General features: G+C 40.1%; 1 protein-coding gene across 2 annotated transcripts in view; it reads right to left on the bottom strand.

The window, feature by feature from the left end:
* LOC103028180 (zinc finger protein GLIS1) overlaps window positions 1-21544 on the bottom strand; it is a 149222-nt gene that overhangs the window by 65635 nt on the left and 62043 nt on the right. For both annotated transcript variants that reach the window (XM_022670238.2, XM_049485580.1), the window contains exons 4-7: window positions 16774-16963; window positions 12670-12839; window positions 11898-12208; window positions 9949-10644 (exon numbers count right to left, since the gene is read on the bottom strand). In XM_022670238.2, the coding sequence (XP_022525959.2) occupies window positions 9949-10644; window positions 11898-12208; window positions 12670-12839; window positions 16774-16963 (1367 nt within the window). The remainder of the gene's footprint in view (window positions 1-9948; window positions 10645-11897; window positions 12209-12669; window positions 12840-16773; window positions 16964-21544) is intronic.

Below are 21544 nucleotides of genomic sequence, written 5' to 3'. Positions count from 1 at the left end.
CTCTAATCCTTACGATACGCCACTGCTTTATTAATGATGTTTTGACCAGGTGACTGATTTCCATAACAGCCAGAGTCTGAAACAGACCACCTAACCCGTCAGAGGAAGGCTTAGCAAAGCGATCCTCTTGTCACCGTCCTGTGATGATGTTTCTGCAGGATATTCACAGGAAATCAAATCCAGACTCCGAATGCACGGCTGTGTAAAAACATCACTGATCACTTATAAGAGGCACAGAGGCATTTCCAGAAAGCATCACAGCTTTTCACCATCATACGTATTCCCTTACGGAAAGATCAGCATAGCGTAACGTGCGTAATGATTTAAATATGTTTCAGTGCACTCTTGGCTCCAGATATTCGCCCCCCCACCCCTTCACCCCTTCACCAACACTGAAATATTTGAAGCGAACTGTTCTCCGCAACTTTTTTTCATTACCTTTTTTGACATCGGAAATATGTATAAGCTGTCTCATAAGATATGTAGGGAAATGTTCAGCCCAGTTTTACAGCACAGCAAATAGGTATGCAGGGTCAGTGTTGGAGCAGCAGAAAGAAAGGAAAAGAAAGGGAATCCAATGCACAGTAATAAAAAAAACGGGATTATCCAATACATATCCAGACGATTAAAACACAATCTGACAATAATCAAACGTACACCATAATGAGTATATTACTGACTTTAAAGCGACAGTCCACAAGAAGTTTTTTTTTTTAAATAATTTATAACTGTCGATCTTACAGCATCACTCTACAGTCAGTGCACTCAGAGGAAAGCGCTGCAAATCTACTCTAATACATCAGCCAACAGATGCCTGTGATGACCAGCATCACAATGTGAGTGATGAGGAGAAGGAGCACCACCTAGCCAACCAAAAAGAGCATGGCAACAGTCCATAAATATCCGGGATCTGACTGAAAAGTGGTTTAAACATTCTTTTCTGCTGAAATCGGTTGGATTTCTTTTTCTTCATCCTTCATACTTTAGCAGTGCAACAACAAACACCGTAACATGACACTATACGCCCCTCTGAAGCCTAATAGCAAGAGGCAGTTAGAGCAAAAACTTTCCCTGTCCTGTTGCTGCTGTTTCACGACACTCTCCTACTGTCCCGCGGAGCTCAGCTACTGTCGCGCGGAGCCTTTTAACTCTCTCGCTGAGCATTTTAACTGTCTCATGGAGCTTTTAAACTGTCTCGCAGAGTTCATCTACTGTCCTGCGGAGCTCAGCTACTGTCTTGCGGAGCTCTATAACAGTTAAAGATCTCGGCAGGACAGTTAAAGAGCTCCGCAGTACAGTTAAAGAGCTCCGAGGTACAGTTAAAGATCTCGGCAGGACAGTTAAAGAGCTCCGCGGTACAGTTATAGAGCTCCGCAGGACAGTTAAAGAGCTCCGCAGGACAGTTAAAGAACTCCGCGGTACAGTTAAAGAGCTCCGCGGTACAGTTAAAGAGCTTCGCAGGACAGTTAAAGAGCTCCGCAGGACAGTTAAAGAGCTCCGCAGGAAAGTAGCTGAGCTCCGCCGTACAGTTAAAGAGCTCTGCAGGACAGTTAAAGAGCTCCGCTGTACAGTTAAAGAGCTCCGCAGGACAGTTAAAGAGCTCCACTGTACAGTTAAAGAGCTCCGCAGGACAGTTAGAGAGCTCCGCTGAACAGTTAAAGATCTCCGCGGTACAGTTAAAGAGCTCCACACGACAATAGCTGAGCTTCGCGGTACAGTTAAAAAGCTTGAATCGATTTTTTCCTGCACCCCTAATCTTCAGCCTTTTTCTTTTTCTGCTGCTACCTGCTAATATCATCACAGCAGTTAAAATCAAGCTGTTTTTTGTTTCTCACTGCAGTGTCTGTTAATGGCATCTGAAGGACAGCAAAGAGTGACCTGTTACAACTTTAAAAGCTGTTACATGATCCATGAACAAATGTCTGGATCTCCTTTTAAAGCACAGAGAGTTAAACACTAGCGAGAGATTGTGTACTAATCAGCAGAAATGACCATGTTTAAACACGGCCGAGCGGGAACCTCTGTGTGAACCATCAGACAGTGAACGCCTGCTCCAGACAAGCATTTGAATCAGCATCCACCCAAGAGCCAGGGCCAAGTTATTCATGTAATAGAATTAAACCAATAAATTCCAGAGGAAATTCAATGCAGGCACAATCATTAAAGTCCAGCCCTCGACATGAGTCCGCTCATTAAACATGAATAATAAAATGAGCTGAGCATTATCAAAAGATACAGCTTTGATGAATATTTACACAAATGTCAGGTTTGTAAGCTGAGACATCAAATCCATGAGCAAATACACGCAAAGCGCTCATATACTGTATATCGAAGACGAAATAGAGTGGAGAGAGAGAGAGAGAGAGAGAGAGAGAGAGAGAGAGAAAAAGGGAGGAAAAGAGAAAGAGACAGAGAAGGGGCAACAGGCACTGGATATATTTTTAATATTAATGCAGACAGGAGGGAGAAAAAATTTAATAAACTAAAACAACACTCGAATTAGGCATGAAACACAACAGGATATTGCAGTGAGATTATGTTGTTTCCTTTTAGCTGTTCTCTCCGACTACCGCAGAAACAGCCCGCGGCCATCATTAATTGGATAAGGGTCAACCAGAAACTCTCAGACGTTTTTACAGAGCGCTTTTTAACGATGTTTTTGCGTTTTTACATGCATGGTATTAAAAAACTGCAGCCAGGTACGGACGGTGACAAATCTGAGAGTCAGAGGGTGTCTCGTGTTCGGAATAATGACTTTTTCCTGCCAAGGCACCGCATGAAACAAATGCAGCACAGCTGGGAGAGGGCGAGAGAGAGAGAGAGAGAGAGAGAGAGAGAGAGAGAGAGAGAGAGAGAGAGAGAGAGAAGAGTGTGAGAGAGAGAGATTGTTATGTTTGGATGCAGAGGGATCATGCCTTTTGAATGCTGCCTGGAATCTGCAGTTGGAAAGATAATAAAGGGATTAGTTGGGTTTTTCTGGAGCATTTGCTTCTAAATCAAACCGTCTCATCTGTTTCCTCTGTACAAAATAGCTGGAATTCCGGAATACCTTTGTCTATTGCATGAGCAACACGGACACAACGCTGCTTCAGTCAAAATTCTTGTACAGTGAAGAAATAGACAGACATTTCAGTGAGGTATAAATAAGGTTGTTGCACAACAAAGGGAAGGCAAGGAAGTACATAAACACACAAACAGAAGTACACAAACAAATATATAAGCATAAAGTCATGCAAAACCCCACTCACATTCTCATTCAATGCAGAAGGACTCACACCTATATCCCACAGGTCAGCGCAGCATTCTTTTAAGTCTAAGTGACCTGGCAAAAGTCACAGGATGCTAGTTTCTGTCCAAAAATATTTAGCATATCAGTGTATATACAATAATGCAAACAGATATGGTGATATAGAGATGATATAATTAAATACATACAATTGAGATGAGAAATGCATAAATCAACTTCTAAATAAATACCAAAAGCTTGTAAGAATGAGAAAAAGAAAATAGGACACCCCCACATTTATAAATACTGAAAATTGCACAATTGTACAATTAGAATAAAGAAAAAAAGAGCAGCATATCAGTTGCAGATAGTAAGAACATGATGATTTATTTCAAACCTGATGCTAAAGTGGGGGCTGACCATGCAACATGACGAAGACCTAAAACTTTCCTGTGAATTTAACTAGGAACGGTTAAAAAAAAAAAGAAACAGAGAGTTTTGGAAGTTGTTACAGAAGTGAAAATATTCTGCACGTAAGAATTAGAAAAAAAATCTAATTCAATTGATGTCAGAAACTAGTAAACAGTAACAGGAAGTCATGTGACAGGAAGTAGTACTGCATCCCATGACTTCTGCCAAGTATTTTATAAGGTAAACGCACTGCACTGACCTGTGGGATATGCTTGTGTGGTCTCCTAAATTGAATGAGGATGTGATTTCTGCTAGTGTCTGTTCGCTTGGAAAATTTTAGCCAGATGTTGCCAGTCCCGATCATTATCACAAAGTGTGCTGTTCACTGTGGGTGGTAATGGTAATAATAATGCCCACGCAACTAAAAAAAATGGAATGTCTATATGGTATATATCCGACTCCTATAATTCACTTTACCTTGCCATGAGCACACTGCCCAACTAGTGTTTAACCACACTCACAAGATAACACCTCACAATCTATACAGTTGTGGGCATTCTCAAGTTGATCCTTGAGACAACACTCCTTGTTCATTTCACATAATGCTGGATCATGACTTTTGGCTCACACATAAAGACAAGTATTCACACTCACGCACGCTGTTTTCCTGTGCTGCAAACTTAACCTGAGAAATTTTTATTAGCAAGTCACTCTACCACCCTGTTCCTGCCAACAATTAATTCCCAGAACATTCTAAACGTGTGTGTGTGTGTGTGTGTGTGTGTGTGAGTGTGTGCGTAAACTGTTGCCCAACTCTTTTACTGGCTTTCAGCACAGCCCAGTATGTTATCCTACGGCAGCATCCAGCCCTTTCTGCCACAGTATTTGGGCTTGTTCGCAGGCCAACGCCTGGTTAGCATCTTGCAGCTCGAAAAAGACCAGTTGTTTGCTGTTCTGTCTTGTCAGTCGACACTGAGTGACATCAGGGCTGCATTTCACTACACATACTGGCCAAAGCATGGAGAGCAAAAGCAGAGCCCTTAAACAACACCCTCAGCAAACAATACAAAATGAGAGAGAGAGAGTAAGAGAGAGAGGGAGAAAGAGAGAGAGTAAAGGTGAAACTTTTCATTAAGACAGTAATACTGAGATCTATTACCATTTATTTAATTATAAATAAGCTAAATTACATTTACAAGCCTATTATATGTATCAATCCAATATCTGTATTATTATTATGAATTAATTTCCCCATGTAGGTCCATTTCCTGCCCACACTGCAGACTAAATGTGTAACCAACTGTATTTGTATCTCATACAGAGTAGCATGCGGTAGAGACATGTAGAGTAGGACAAAGTGAGATTGAGAGTGAGACAGAATGACGTAAAGTGAAGCAGAGCAGGGCAGTATGAGAAAGAGTGAGGCAGAGCAAGGTAGAGGGAGACAGCATGAGGTAGATCATGGGAGAGTGAGGTAGAGCATGGTAGAGTGAGGTAGCGTGAGCCAAAGTGAGGTAAAGCAAGTTAGAGTAAAGTAGAGTGAGGCAGATTGAGGTAGAGTATGCTACAGCAAGACAGAACAAGGCAGAAAGAAGTACAGTGAGGTAGAGCAAGGTAAAGCAAGACAGAACGAGGCAGAGAGAAGTAGAGTGATATCGAGCGAGGTTAAGCGATGCAGCTTGAGGTAGAGTATGGTACAGCAAGACAGAAGAAGGCAGAAAGAAGTAGAGTGAGGTAGAGTAAAGTAATGGAGGGTAGAGTGAGGTAGAGGTCCACAGTGAATGCTCACACCAAACTACTTGTTATTCTGGGAAAAATAAGTGCAGCCAAGCCAAGTGTTGAAAAACCTTACAGAAGATTAGATTAAATCTTAAATCAGGTTTCACATCGATATTGTGATATCCAGCAACATTATCGCGCATCACTTTTATTGTCCATATCACACACCCCAAAAGCTGGCTATAAATGTTGTTATTGTCTGAGAATGCTTGTCTCTGCTATGATCTGAGAAAAATATACATTAATAGGGTCTAGAGGAAGCCACTGGTTACTAAGCTAATGGGAAGGGATCAGGACATCCCTCATTTTTGTTACACAATCTGATGCAACTATGTGTGACCTGATCTATGTCCAGTTCTTGAGGAAGGCCTTGAGTATTCCCAGTTCTCACCCAACGCCTAGTTTATCTAAGAGGAGACCAGTACACAAAACTTCTTTTAACTGTTTCTGAACTGTGTTCTAACTGTGTTCTTTTAACCAACACTTCAATAACTTTACTGATTAACAACACATTCTTCCCACAGACTACTGACCACTGACGTTATGTTCACTTGGGTTTAGTATTGGAAAAGCACCATCATTCCAGAGAACACTGTTCCACTGCTCCACAGCTCAATGTTGGGGACGTTTTCCTCGTTTAGTATTAGGCATAGTGCCAACAGATTCATAGGTTCAGAGGTTCTACTGGAAATACTTATCTATATAGACTTGTCAAGCTATGTGTGAACATCTGCACATATCTATCAGTAATCTGTGCAAAAGTTTATTCAGAAACCCATGGCCAATACCGATATTAGTGTAATATTTTCCTTTTCTTTCTTTTATCGATCTGTTTTCCCCTTAAATATCCCATCCAGCATTTTCAGCTGAAATTGGCCCCATTCCATACCCATCTATACTCATACGCCATCTGTAATCTATATGTATACTGTGTACACATGTCAACGGCCCTCACATCTACACACACTATAATAACACCAGTAGGCAAGTCCGGAAACACTGGGACTGGAATGGTTTCCAGAGCTCCACACAGTTCACTAAAAAGAGTACGGTTCCGCAGAAGAACAGGAATTTGGGCAACGTAATCCCATCTGCACCCGTCCAGCTGCTCCGAGAACACCACTGTCCTCCAGAGGACAAACAGCAGATCTGATAATCAACCCAAAAGGAACTACTTAATGCTATTGAACATAAATATTAGCATGCACACACACCATATACATGAGCCCGTAGTGGCCCTGAACGGGTCTGGAACTGATTATTTGGATATGCAAAGATGTCCCGGGACATTCGGGTATATGGGGCCTACTTCAAAACAATCAGTTAGAATATCGGTGAATTAAAAGGCTTTTTGGACTGCGGCTCTTATTTGAAACAGAATACATCTGACAAGAAATCAAACAATTCTCCGAACTGAGCAAGAGGGGAATTTCGGTGGTCATCTGTTCTATGGTTCTTTCTGTGGTCTAACAGACTACTACATTTTTCCAAGTGTTTGCTTTGGACGCAGAGCCAATTCCCTTAATACTTGTGGGACAGCTAAACGTTTAAAACTCCCATTTAAAAGGATCAAGTGCATGCATTGTTTGGTTATGTTAAACAGATGTGTCGGCCCTTCGAGATTTCAATCATTCCCTCCTCCAAAACAAAAATGAGAGCTTAAGAAAATAAACACGGTTTCACCCTACACAAATTGTGGACTAATTGTGTATTTGGACTGACTGGTCGGTGGTGGTCTGAGGGCTTTTTTTTTTCCTCTGTGCGAGTTGGGAACTCGAGGAAAAGGCAGTTTGACATTGATTAGTGTGTTGACTTGTGAAATTTGAGAGTTTTTACCTGGATGAATTGAGTTTTGCCACAGCTCTGTTTCTGTAACTACAAACTACAGATCGAATTAAATCCTCCAACCCTTCAGCAGACCTTCAGGTGCAATCACAAACTGTGGTGACATGTGATATGGTTGTGAGGAAAGAGAAGGAAAACAGTTTTAGACGTCCATCAGAAAGCGCTGCAAGAAACCAAGCGACTAAAATAACCATGTCTTTTTCCGAGCCCTCTACTGTGGAGACTGAGTCTAATAAACCTTACCTAAGCATTATTACTGCTGCTACAATGCATTTAAGCTTAAAAATAAAAAAGAATTACTGGTGTGTCAGTGCTACACATCAATTACTAGGCAATATACGTATATATTGTGTGTATCAGCATGCATGTGTTGCTGGTACAAAAAACAACAACTAAGAGATCTTTGGCTTTAGCTGTGTTTATAGATAAATAACAGAACAGAATCTTCTATATATGTGACTTAGTGAGCATTTTAATCTAGGTAATATACACAAATTAAATAGTACTAAGAAGGTTCTCTTGTGTGCCTTACAGAAAAAAAGACTATTGTAGCACAGAGTAAAGTAGCATGAGCTAACTAACCTTTAAAATATACAGTTAAATCTGATACCCCTATATTGTGACACCACATCTGTTCTTGATCAGTGCAGCCAAACTTCCTTCATAAAATCACAAGAATCTCTGTGGATTTGACCTGTAACATTGTGGATCTGAACTTTAAAAGTGTAGATTTAACCTGTAGCGCTGTAGTTTTAACCTGTAACATTTCAGATCTGACCAGTACCCCTGTGGATTTAAACAGTAACATTCTGTATCTGACTCGTAACCTGCAACACAAGAAACTCTGGGAACCTGATCTACAACAATGTGGATTTAATATGTAACATGGTAAATCTGACTGGCAGCAACGGTGACTTGACCTCTCATACTGCTGATTAATGTAACACTGATAATTTGATCAGTAACACTGTAGCTTGAATAAGTAATGTTTTTTTATTTGACCTGAAATGTGTAATGACCTGAAACACTATGGGCCTGACCTGTAAAACTAGAGATCTGACCTGTAACACTGTTGGTATCTCACATGGAACACAGTGAATCTGGCTTGTAACACTGTGGAACTGACCTGTAACACTGTGAATGTAACCTGTAACACTGTGGATCTGACCTGTAACACTGTGGATCTGACCTGTAACACTGTGGATGTGACCTGTAACACTGTGAATGTAACCTGTAACACTGTGGATCTGACCTGTAACACTGTGGATCTGACCTGTAACACTGTGGATCTGACCTTTGATCATGTGGATCCGACCTGTTACTATGGATCTGACCTGTAAGACTGTGGATTTGACCTGTAACACTGTGGATCTCACCTGTAACACTGGGAATGTAACCTGTAACACTGTGGATCTGACCTGTAACACTGTGGATCTGACCTTTGATCATGTGGAGCCGACCTGTTACTATGGATCTGACCTGTAAGACTGTGGATTTGACCTGTAACACTGTGGATCTGACCTGTAACACTGGGAATGTAACCTGTAACACTGTGGATCTGACCTGTAACACTGTGGATCTGACCTTTGATCATGTGGAGCCGACCTGTTACTATGGATCTGACCTGTAAGACTGCGGATTTGACCTGTAAGACTGCGGATTTGACCTGTAACACTGTGGATCTGACTTGTAACACTGTGGATCTGACCTGTAACACTCTGGATGTGACCTGTAACACTGTGGATGTGACCTAGTACACTGTGGATCTGACCTGTAACTGTGTAGATCTGACCTGTAACACTGTGGATCTGACCTTTGATCGTGTGGATCCGACCTGTTACTATGGATCTGACCTGTAACACTGTGGATCTGACCTGTAAGACTGTGGATCTGACCTGTAAGACTGTGGATTTGACCTGTAACACTGTGGATCTGACCTGTAACACTGTGGATCTGACTTGTAACACTGTGGATCTGAATTGTAACACTGTGGATGTGACCTAGTACACTGTGGATCTGACCTGTAACAGTGTAGATCTGACCTGTAACACTGTGGATCTGACCTTTGATCATGTGTATCCGACCTGTTACTATGGATCTGACCTGTAAGACTGTGGATCTGACCTGTAAGACTGTGGATCTGACCTGTAAGACTGTGGATCTGACCTGTAAGACTGTGGATCTGACTTGTAACACTGTGGATCTGACTTGTAACACTGTGGATCTGACCTGTAACAGTGTAGATCTGACCTGTAACACTGTGGATCTGACCTGTAACACTGTGGATCTGACTTGTAACACTGTGGATGTGACCTGTAACACTGTAGATCTGACCTGTAACACTGTGGATGTCACCTGTAACACTGTATATTTGACCTGTAACACTGGATGTGACCTGTAATACTGTGAATGTGACCTGTAACACTGTGGATCTGACCTGTAACACTGTGGATCTGACCAGTAACTCTGTGAATCTGGCCTGTAACACTGTGGATCTGACCTGTTACACTGTGAATTTGGCCTGTAACACTGTGGATCTGACCTGTAACACTGTGGATCTGATCTGTAACACTGCGGATGTGACCTGTAACACTGCGGATGTGACCTGTAACACTGTGGATCTGACATGTAACACTGTTGATTTGACCTGTAACATTACTGATTTGAGGACCCTTGTAGTCACTCACCATACACTTGTTGGGCTTCTCTCCAGAGTGGACCCTCATGTGGATAAGCAGCTTGTAGCGAGCGTTGAATGGCTTGTAGCGGCGGATACATCCAGCCCAGAAGCAAGTGAAGTCCTCGCCTTTCCTCTGATCAATATGCACCTTTTCGATGTGCCTCACCAGCTCTTCCTGCTGGTCATATGCAGCACTGCAGTCGATCCATCGGCATATTTGCTTATCATTAAAAACGCTGGAGTCGTCCCGCTCCAGGGCTTGCAGGCCAGCCGGGCCTGAGACTCTGGGTCCAGGTGGAGGCTGCTGAGGCTGCTGCTGGTTGTGCAGGTGCAGCAGTGCACCTGTACCGGAGCCCATATTATACTGGTGCAGGTGGTACGGAGGAGGCATGGGGGTCCGCTGCTGCTGCTGTTGCTGCTGCTGCTGTCCACGGTTGGGTGAAAGAAACTGATGGTGAAAAAGCTCCTCCTCAGACGGAGAGAAATCGTCCATTGGCTCCTGTTTCAAAACCGCGGATGGTCGCTGACCCCCAGAGTGCATGAGCAAACCGAGGCCGTCAGCTGGCCCAGGCTGCATGGAGCCCGGATCCTCACACGAAGATACAGAGGATGAAGAGGAGGAGGATGAGGATGAGGAGAGAGACAGCAGGCAGCAGGTGGAGGGTGAGACTGAGGGGTCCCGAGGGCTGGGAGCGGGTGCAGGCTTGATGGCAGGGTATCCACAGGTCGTTAAAAAGTAAAAAAAAAACATAAAAGAGCATTAAATCAACTTCACATTAACTTTAATTGAAATTGTAGTTAATTGACGCAATTAACCCATAAGGACCATAAAGAAAATCATTACATTTATTTGAATTATTTTCCACTCAAAGCAACTTAAAAAAAGTAAAAACAACTTTCTATTATTTCACAGTCCCAATGCCATATTTGTATTTTTCATTTGAATTTTATCAAAAGTTGCTGTGTCTTGTTTTTGGACAGAAATATATTTTTATACATAAAAAACAGAAAAACTGTTATAAAATGTTATAATACTGTATTCTGCAACAAACTTACTGTAATTAAACAATTAATAAAAATATATATATATAACTGAATGATATATCAATTAGTGGACCTTTTCAACAAAAATAAATGATCAACTAATTTAAAGTATTTTTTCTTTAATAACCATACATTCTTATTATTATATACAACATTTTTGTTTTGATGTCCCCCAACCAGCCTTTCTTACAATAAAGTATTTTGTGCTTGGGCTCATTATATGTGTAATTAAATGTAATTATATTTGTGAAATTTGTGCAATTTAATAGGCAAATTCAGCTGTCAGGAGTCTTGTGTTTTTATTATTCAGTTTAATAATACCTGTATTATGTGTTATGACCAAATATGTTACTTTCTGAATATTGTAATTTAAACTAGATGGCTGTGCTTTATTTACACATATTTACACTACATGTAAGTTCCATGACATTTTTGAATCTCACCTATCTGGAGCATTTGCTACACATGCTAGTATTTACATGCTAATAACAAATGCAGCAGCAAAATTGTGAGAGCTATTAGAATGCCATTAATTATTTTTTGTTGAAATGAACTCTAAACATACAACTGAGTCTATGTCCATTATTTTCTCCAAAATGTAAAAATTGTTAATCTTTACATCGTAAGCAAAGCACAGTGGATCTTGATGACACAGACACATAAATATGATAATACAGTAAAATTGTATCATTGTATCATCAAATGTAATATTTAATTCAATTACTATATTTCTCCACTAAGTAAACAGAATTTGCTCTAATTGAAAACTCACCCAGTTATCCCAGTTGTACCTAAAAAGTACATCAAAAGGACAGCAGTAACTAAATAGTTTGAGGATCTTAAGGGTTAAAGTGGAAAAGAAGAGATTCATCTAAGGAGTAATTAGAATAATTAATTAGAATTTGCTGATACCTGCAGGTACCCCGCAGTGGGCGGCTGTGGGAAGGCAGCGCTGGGGGCCGGTGGGGAGGGATTGGTGCCGTTTGCGCCGTTTACACGCGCTAAGATGGACATCTGGGAGGTGCGTACGATGGCGGCGATGTTGATGCTGTCGGACTGTGAGGCCATGGGCAGGCGGCGCCTCTTCAGGCCGCCGGAGCTCAGCGAGAGCCGCGCCGAGTGACGAGAGACAGCCAGGGAGGAGCCGCAGCCGCCTTCATTATTATTAAACACGTACGCCGTCAGAGCCGTGGAGGACGACGACAGGGAGGACGAAATTCCGGCTTCAAGGTGGCGGGATGTTCAGAGGTCAAATAAAAAAGCAAATAGAAGCATTTGATCAATTAACCAATCAATCAAAGTCAATCTGTAAATTTGCATTGAAATTATAAATGTTTCTATATCGTGGCTCCACACATGGATCCCTTCCTCATCATCAAAATTACACATTACACCAGTTTCATAGCAGTCGCCGAATAATAGTAAGCTGTAAGATGAACCCCTGAAATGTCCAAGGCCTGCTGAAAGCTCCAGACCTCCAGACTGCCATTTTTCACTGTTAAGAATAGCTCAGTGTGCAAGGTTTTCCATGTAATTACAGAATAAGCCTCAGGACATAATAAGCCTGGGAATTTAAGAGGGATATTCTCCAGGGATATTATTCGGTTATTAATCTTAAGACAAATCATTCAGTACTATTCTACTATGAGTAAAAATAAAAAAAAATAAAAATAAATAAATGTACCTGCAGACACTCTACTACGGTCTTCGTTTGGTTCTCCGCCTCTTGCTACTGAAAACTCGCTGGCTCCTGTTCCCGCTCCCGTTCCCGCTCCCAAGCCGAATCCCTCCTGCTTGACAGGGAAGCTGATGGGCAGGCTGGAGCCGAGACCCCGCTGAAACAGCTCTGTAGACCTGCAGTGGAGAAACACAACAATACACACCCACAGGAATATGAGCGGCAGTTAGAGCCGAGAGCCGACAGCGGACGATCTGAGGGCTATTAGCAGCCTGGCCTGTTGACTGATAAAGGCCAGGCCTTCCCAAAGCTGCGCCAGCTCATCCTCCGCTCAACAAAACCACACTTTTCTGAAGCTCTGCGAACAGACGGGCTCTGTGCTCTCGGCCAAGAGATTCACTCACACTTTTACACACAAATTCACACCAGCACAAATCAAATCAAATAACCAATACGCACACAACACGCACGCTCACATGGAAGGTAGAAAGCTATGTTAAAGATACAATTGAAATATTACAGCACAAAATTTAATAGAGGTGTAAAAAATACTGATATTGTATCGCATTGCTCACTAGATAACAGCAGTGTTGTTAGATCCCACTGTTATAATAGTCTAAAAAGAATACTTTTCTTTTATTCAGATTTAATAAATATGCCAGTGTGTTCTTTATAACAGTGTTTTTTCTAGTTAGATTAAAAAAAATCAAAATACCACCTTGCTATATTGAAACGCATGGCCTGTATCATGATATGTATTATATCTCCAAAAGTTCTTGCCAGACACTTTCATGATATATAATATTTATCGTAACATGAGATCGCAGTCAAAATGTAGCAGCAGTAACAGTTACTTAGACACTACAATTTAAGTACCCTCCCATGCTGGGAACAAAATATACTGCATTTCATTCAATTAAACTGGACTAATTATACTTATGTTTTTTTAAGCACTGATGATATCCTAGATGTGGTTAAAAAGTGGTTAAAAAGTATATTGTTAATCCAATAATAAAATTAAAATAAAAAAAATCAATACACAATAAAATAACATTTTAACCAATCACCATTACCGATTAATATCAGATTAATCTGATTTATTTAGCCTATTTTTAGACATCTAGATCCTTGTACCATTCTACACTATGAGATAAAGACATAAAGATAGTGGATATAATAACCTACTTAAAGCAGGACAATAAAAAAAAAACAGTTTGCTGCTTTCAGTCATTACACTTTTTTATTGATTTAAATATTTACATTTTTAGATTTTATGCAATGATTAAAAGTGTTATTTTTATGTTTTTATTATTGATACATTGGAAATACTTATTTTAAAACTGATTTTAACCCATTGAACCCCAGATATATTATTGATATTTTAACCCTAATATAGAGAACTAAATTATTTGAAAATCACTAGATTTAGCATCTGCATTTTGGCATGTTATTGAAGTCATTATGACATAAGTGTGGGATAAAAGGTTAATGCCTTGTTAATCATTTGTTAAAAATCAAGAGTAATTTGTATGATAAGTGGGTACCACTTTAAAATAAGACTATCTTTATAAAGGGTTTATAAATGGTTTACAATTAGTTTATTAATGGTTACTAATTAGGTTGTAAATGCCTTTAAAAAATCATTAATATTCAGTTATAACACATACGTAGAAAGGGCAGCAATGACCTGTTGTTTGTTAAATAGTGAACCCACAGCCATCTATATTGTTGCCCTTTCGACATATGTGTGTTATAACTGATTATTAATGATTTTTAAGGCATTTGCAACCTAATTGGCAACCATTAATAAACTAATTGTAAACCATTTATAAACTCTTTATAAAGGTAGTCTTATTTTAAAGTGGTACGGAAAAGTGCTAAATAAATGCATTTCGATTGATTGATTTGTATGCAGAATATATTAATGAGACTGAAAAGATTGCAAACATTACATTGTCTGTAATTATGTAATTATATACACTGGATGTATTGCAAAACAATAATAATTGACTTTTGAGGGCTAATAATCTTCTACAGATTATCCTGTTCTGCTTTATTAAACCTCGCTCCATAATGGTTGCAGATTTGACAGGAAACTGCTATTTAAGGAAATTTATAATTGTGGTGTGCCTTCACCAGCGTTTTATTGCAGCCTTGAACGCTCCCCACACCGTCCCATGAATAAATAACGCAGGAAATTTGGCCCCGGCTGTAGTTATGAATGGGTATTTAAGACTAAGACAGGCCAGAGAGGCCCGGTGAGTCTGACGGGCTTTTGATGACACAATAGGGGTTAACCCAAGCCTGCATGTGGGCTGGAGAGATGTCAGCTGGTTCGGTGGGATAATGGCACGCCTCAGAAGATCCACCGGCCACAATACTGGCCTTTCTAGCGGGAATCTGTGGCCGGCTGAATGGAGACAGGTCAGATTTCCTGGTGCGACGCTCTGATCTTCCACATAATAATTCCTGTCAGTCGGCTCATTATGGATTTTGTGAAAATGTTCCTGAGTGACGTGAGAAGACTCCCTCGCTATTCTCTCTCACTCTAACCCTCCTCTTCCTCTTCTATTCCCCCTTGTCCTCCTTTTTTGTTTAATTTTTTTTTACATTTCAATTTCTATCTCTCGTCCTCTTTCTACATATATTTCTGCATTAAAACCTTCTATCTGCAAAAAACAGCATCTTTAGAGAAGAGATAAAAACCTTCTTACCTTTCCAACTCTTAATAAAAGTCAATGTATAAAAATGATTTTAGATCAATGAATTTTGGCATTTCTATTGGTCCATTCACCAATTTAATCTGAACACAGAATAAATGACCACTGCAATTAATGTCTCGGTAACTTGTGGTCACTGTGTACAAAGAATTGTTGTGGAAATTTTAGGTGTGATATTAGATGTTTGTCTGACAGCAAAATATATACACTCAAATAATTACGACTTATTTCTAATATCATCAAAAACATCTTCAAACACCATCTCATTCACCTAGGCAACCACCAACAGAACCACCTGGGATCCCATAGCAGCCATACCAGATTAGCTCACAAGATCTCTGCTATTTTCTCCAGTATGAGAAATTCTTCTTTCTTTTTCTGTATTTATGTTTAGCTGCACCTGTTCTAATGGGATCTGCAGTTTTTACAGTATAAACTCTCCAAAACTTCATCTTACTGCTTGGCTTTATCTGCTTCAATCCCAGGTCTCTCTCTCTTTCTCGCTCTCTTATTTCTTTTTATTTTACTATGTGTCTTTTAAAGGGACACATTAGCCTTAAACTAAACAAAAGACACAAGATTGGACCCTGTCCCAAACCATTCCTCCAAAACCACAAATCATTTTTACAGCGCTCCTCTCAAGGCAGCCACTTCCTGTTTGGATGTTGGGAGCAACATTCAGAAATAATACAAGTGAAACTGGACAGTCTAATGAATTCTCTGTGTTACTCCACTGGGTCCTACAGAAGCCAGAGGAAGACATTTAATTCTATTTCTCATAACTGACTGACTTGTTTGCTGCGAAATGAGATATGCTACACATTCTCGGTTTAGAATTGTGCTAGCACAGCATGCATGATCATGATTCATTATCAGAATACTGAATACTGTGCCTGTTGGTCCTCAAAAAATACTTCAGACTACACAGAAATCATATTTTTCAGATTTATCACATATTCATTTCTGATTATGCAGCAAGTGTCTTCAGTTCCTTTCAAATATAACAAAGGCTAACCCTTCATTTTTTAGGATATATAAAATATGTTATAATTAACATGTCTAAATGATTAAAAATCATCTTCAAAAGATTTTATTTAACCACTAACAGAGTTATTTCACTTAACTAGGTGCACACATCAAAGAAAGTTAACATTCCTCTATATTTGCATAACAAAAAAAATGGCTTTTTTATATTAAATGCCTTATATTGGTATAGACTATTTTCTGTATCTCACATACTTTATTTACTTAGATATCTAATCAAAAAATATACACTCTAAACAGGTCATGTTTCGACGTTTTATCTCCACCTATGCTAACCCACTCAACTCAAGCTTCATTTAAACTATCACTATTTGCTGAATGCAGGGGATGTCACTGGGGATGTTACCTGGAGTCCGGCTGTGGGTTTTCCTGCAAATGGAGGTTCTGTGTGCTCTGATCACAGTGGGCTCCTTGATTGTACTGGGTTCCTGAAAGGTCAGGAAGATTCTGCCCACAGTGTAATAAAGCACACTCCTCTCCCGCAAGCTCAGAGCCGCCATCCTCCTCTGGACGGAAAGACACTCGCCCTCCATTCACTGAAAGGAAGCAAAGTCACACAATGAATTAAAGAGAAACATTAACTTAATAATAAATACATTTGATATACATTATGGATCAGTTTTCTGGATGTGGTTTAAGTTTAGCTGTAGACTTGATTTCCCTTTTAAATGGAAAATCTGTTTTTAAAAAGCTGTGCAGTCTAAGACTAGGCTTAATCTCTGTCTGAAGAACTGCCCCAATATGTCTAAAGCAGGGATGTATGTTAAAAAAATAAACATTTTTGACTGAAACTGAACAAAATTAGGCATTTGGACAAAGACCAAATACCAAAAGCAATTTTTCATAGGTTTTCATTCAATTTGATAATTTTACAGTACATTTTATAGTCTACATGTATTTTGATTTGTTTAAAAAAGCAATTACAAAACTGTAAAACTACAAAATTGTGTGTCTGCTGCTGAGCAAATATTTAATGATCCTCTTTACTTGTACCGAATGTGCTTTTTTTTTGTTAAAGTTTTTTTTTTAGTGCATCTCTAGTCTAAAAATGCACAGACTTCCTATTATCTTACTTATGCTGCAATCACTAACACTCTGGAGAACTTCAAGATCATCATGATCAATTTCTAGTGTTAGCTAGAGAGGACTAATTCTTGCTATCATTCCTCTGCACAAGATCTGAAAAAAAATCTATATATGTTATGATATATATTGCAATATTTAAAAATATATATATTGCAATATTAAAACAAAAAACATACTGACATAATATATATATTAATGACATAAAAAATGCAAACTGTGCATCAATGATTGGAGTAACATAACTAGTATTGGGTAGATACTAGTTATGTTACTCCAATCATTGATGTATAGTTTTATTATAATTATGTGTAATCTGGTAGATACTGTCATGTAAAATGAGAACAGTGTGTTTTTGTCTTTGTATTAAACAGCAGAAAAGTATTTGACATTGCACAAAATACGGCATGTCCTGCCACGTGACTATTGCACAATTCAGTTCTTCACTCATAATTTAGATTACGACTGGCCCTAAAATAGAATCCTGTGGGACTCCACAAACTATGCAAAACTTTTAAGCTGCCAAATAGTTTAATAGTTTCTAAATTAGAATTGATAACTGAACTTATTATTAACTGCTTATAAAACTGCTTTTTAAAAAACAAGATGGCCTTTGACAGCAATAATTTGCTGCATCCCCTTAATATATATTTATTTATCCATGTATTTATTACATTTTATCCGAGGAGGAAAGATCATTTATTGCTGAGGAACCCAAGGAGCCACGTTCTGCATAAACGCAGCCAAAGATAAATGCATCTCTCTTATTTTCAGATCTGGAAGGCAGGTGAATGAGGTGAGAGCTTCAGAATGGATCACTCTGAATACACACTGGCCAAAACACTGTCCAACACAAATCCCCTCTAAACACAATGATAAACTGGCCATTGTGTCGGTCAGTTCCATTTCTCAACAGCCGCATTACACTGAAATTGCACAAACATTTCCAGATTGTCATTTGAGTAGAAAGTAACGGGATGCAGCCGGAGTGGATGGCGTGTGGTGTGTGGAGTGTGTGGAAACACTGTGCTGAAGGAGGGTGGGGTCTCTCCTCCAGCGTGGGTGAGCTTAATTTCATTTCATTAATCCAATTTACTCACACTGATGTTATTAATAATCCTGTAACACTCAAAGCAGTTTGACTGAAAGCAGGACCCAAACACAACATTTAACAGGCGAGGGAAAGAGAGACAGAGAGAGACAGAAACAAAACTTTTGCAAACGTTATAAGAAAATATAAAAGTAAAAGAAGAGAAGTTTACATTTATTACAGTTCTTTACATGATACAGGATACCATGATTAAGAGCAGAATTAAAACAAGCTAAATTAAAAGTTTTTTTTGCAAAATGTGGGTGTATTTTGGAGTGTGAGAACAGAAAGAGAAAATACAATAATATGAAAAAAATGTTTTGTACTAAATTTAACATCATATGAGATCATTTGTTTGACAAGCCCAATTACCCTTTATTCACCCTATATATCATTAGACAGATTGAGAGAGAGCAGAAAGAGAATAGAAATAGAGGAAGCACATAAGAGAGAGCGAGAGTGTGAGAGAGAGAGTGAGAGCTAAAAGAGAACAGAAAGAGAGAGTAAGAGAGAGAGAGAATCTGAGTGGTATCAGTAAGGGTTTAGTGTGTCTCTAAGCTTGTGTAAAGCTGTTAAAGCTCCACTTCGCTCTATAAACAGAAGGAACACACTCGTTCTCTCCTGTTCCTTTCTGCAGAGAACAAAAAGCATCTTGTTTATCGAGTGCTGGATCGGTCCTGTTTGGCCGGGCGATGCTGAGTTTGGAACGTCAGACTGTGCCGATGTGCAACATCACTGCTGGACCAACCCTGGCCAAGCAGCTCCAAACTCGTCCAGAGGGAGCTGAGTGGCTCATTAAAGCTAAAGTTTGGGATCTGCGGCTCTGGCTGAGTGCGTATTCAGTGTTTGTGACGTTTTAATGTGGGTAAAGTGGGAGATGTGAGCAGGGGGACGTGCACCTCTGTACGATTTGGGGGCACCTCTGACAGATCTTTTCCACCAAAAGAACTTGGTTTTGAGGGCACCACTGATAGAGCTTTTCCACCAAATAACATTCGTTTGGGCTTATAAGAACCATGGTGCTTTTCAGCAAACCAGCCCGTGCTTCCACCATTTTTAGTGGAAACGTCAAAACGTCACATCAGGCTGTCAGGTGTTTTTAGCTTTGTAGCAGAAAGCCAGACTCCACTCAGATGAATGGGACATTTACCAACTCTCAAAACTGGCACACTACAGTCTTGACTCTTCATTTTACACTCCAAAAATGTACATAAACCCTGCATACTACATAGCAACTTTCGCAGCTAAACAGCTGCTGCATTGGGTTAGAAGGGGCCATGCCAAGAGCCATAGAGAAGCCAGTGAAGTGATGGGTGCTAGGCTAAAAGCTAAGCCTGCCAAAAACACTAACTCAATAATAGTAGTTTAGCAAAAACTAAAAAAGTTTGCTGTGAACGTGTAACCAAGGCAAAAAAGTGGGATTTATACAATGTTAGATCCCGAGAAGAATGAGCTTCAGGCATATTTCTCCTCTCAAAATTCAGTTATGTCATAACTCCACTCTGTGATTGACACGTTATAATTAATCTTGTGATCTGGAGACGCAATCTTAACATCTGGCAATGACTTTTGAATTAAAAATATTGTGCTGATGCCTTTTTCATCTGTCAAGTGACAAGAACATGGTTTATATCTGCAGTCTGGGTTTCTGGATGATAACAGCGCACAATAAACAACTCACAGAAAATATACAACCCTTCTTTCCATATCTGAGGCAAACATTCTCCAGTGATGCAGACATACTGTAGCACACATAGCACACACCCAGAGTTCCCTCTTGGCTCACTTGGTGCCGGAGTATCTGCATGAATGAAAACAGCGGCTGACATCAAAGCTTTAAGCAGAGTGAAAAATATCTATATCACTGTGAGTGGTCTGTTTTTGGGCGGCGCTTGTGTGCCGACTGCAAATCTGTCATTAAACTCGTCTCTCACCATTCCTTTTATTTGACTCATTTTCTTTACACGCGTTCTTCATAAAGCACGTTCTGCTCCAGCACTGCTGATTAATGGACAACACTGAAAGATGAAAGTTGCAAGAGCAGAAAACATGGGACTTCATTGAAGAAGGAGAAAATCTGTTCTGTTAAACTGGAGAGGTACAGTATAAAGCAAATAGATGTAGCCCAGGGTTAAATCCATAACCCTAGTCTAACCTTGTGCAATTTAAACATTTATTGAAATATATTTTGTTGGAGGGGTGTTCTAGCGGGTGGGACTTTTGGGCAGGCGGGGCGTAGCTGGCTGACTCATTTGTTGTGTTAGGGTAAAGTGAAGTGTATGTCACAGTATCTGGCTTTACTGCCAGAGCTCTGAAGGGTTATTGGTGGGGAGATCCTCTGTCGGGCGTTTCCTCCTATCGGGGTAGGCCTGTGGTTCGGGGGAGGGACAAGCAGCCTCACACACAGAGAGAGAAGCGCGGGCTCAGGACAGAGAGCGGGAAAAAAAAAGGAGAAGCAGAGGGAAAGAGACGGAGGAGAGGAGTTTATGCGGCTTGCAGACTCCACAGTTCTCCGAGTCTGATATATTTTCAGTTCTGTTACTGTTTAAATTAGCGAAAACTGCTACTAGTCAAGTTTAAGGAGCAGTAGAGCCACTCAGCTCATAGCGTTATAAGGGTGAGTCGTTCAGAGAAGTTTTCCCCAGCACCAAGGCTGACCGTATTAGCATTAGCATTAGCTGCTAACCGCAGCACAAGCTCTAACACCGTTTATAATCCAGTGTATTGGACTGTAGTTGGCGCGTTTACCGTGTGGAACAACCTACGTGGGAAGAACCGCTAGCTGATAGCGTCCTGGGTTACCGGAACACTCAGGGTTCCTCAGTCTAGCCTCCGAGGGACGTGAATGCTGCCCGATAGCGCTCCGAGTTACCGGATTGCTCGGAGTTCCTCGGGTGGGCCACCATTACACGCTCTGCAGTTTTCCACCAAGAGATGCTGACGG

This window comes from Astyanax mexicanus, chromosome 12 (assembly GCF_023375975.1).
Source record: "Astyanax mexicanus isolate ESR-SI-001 chromosome 12, AstMex3_surface, whole genome shotgun sequence".
In the NCBI taxonomy this organism is placed as follows: Eukaryota; Metazoa; Chordata; class Actinopteri; order Characiformes; family Acestrorhamphidae; genus Astyanax; species Astyanax mexicanus.
This window is presented reverse-complemented; position numbering and strand designations above follow the sequence as displayed.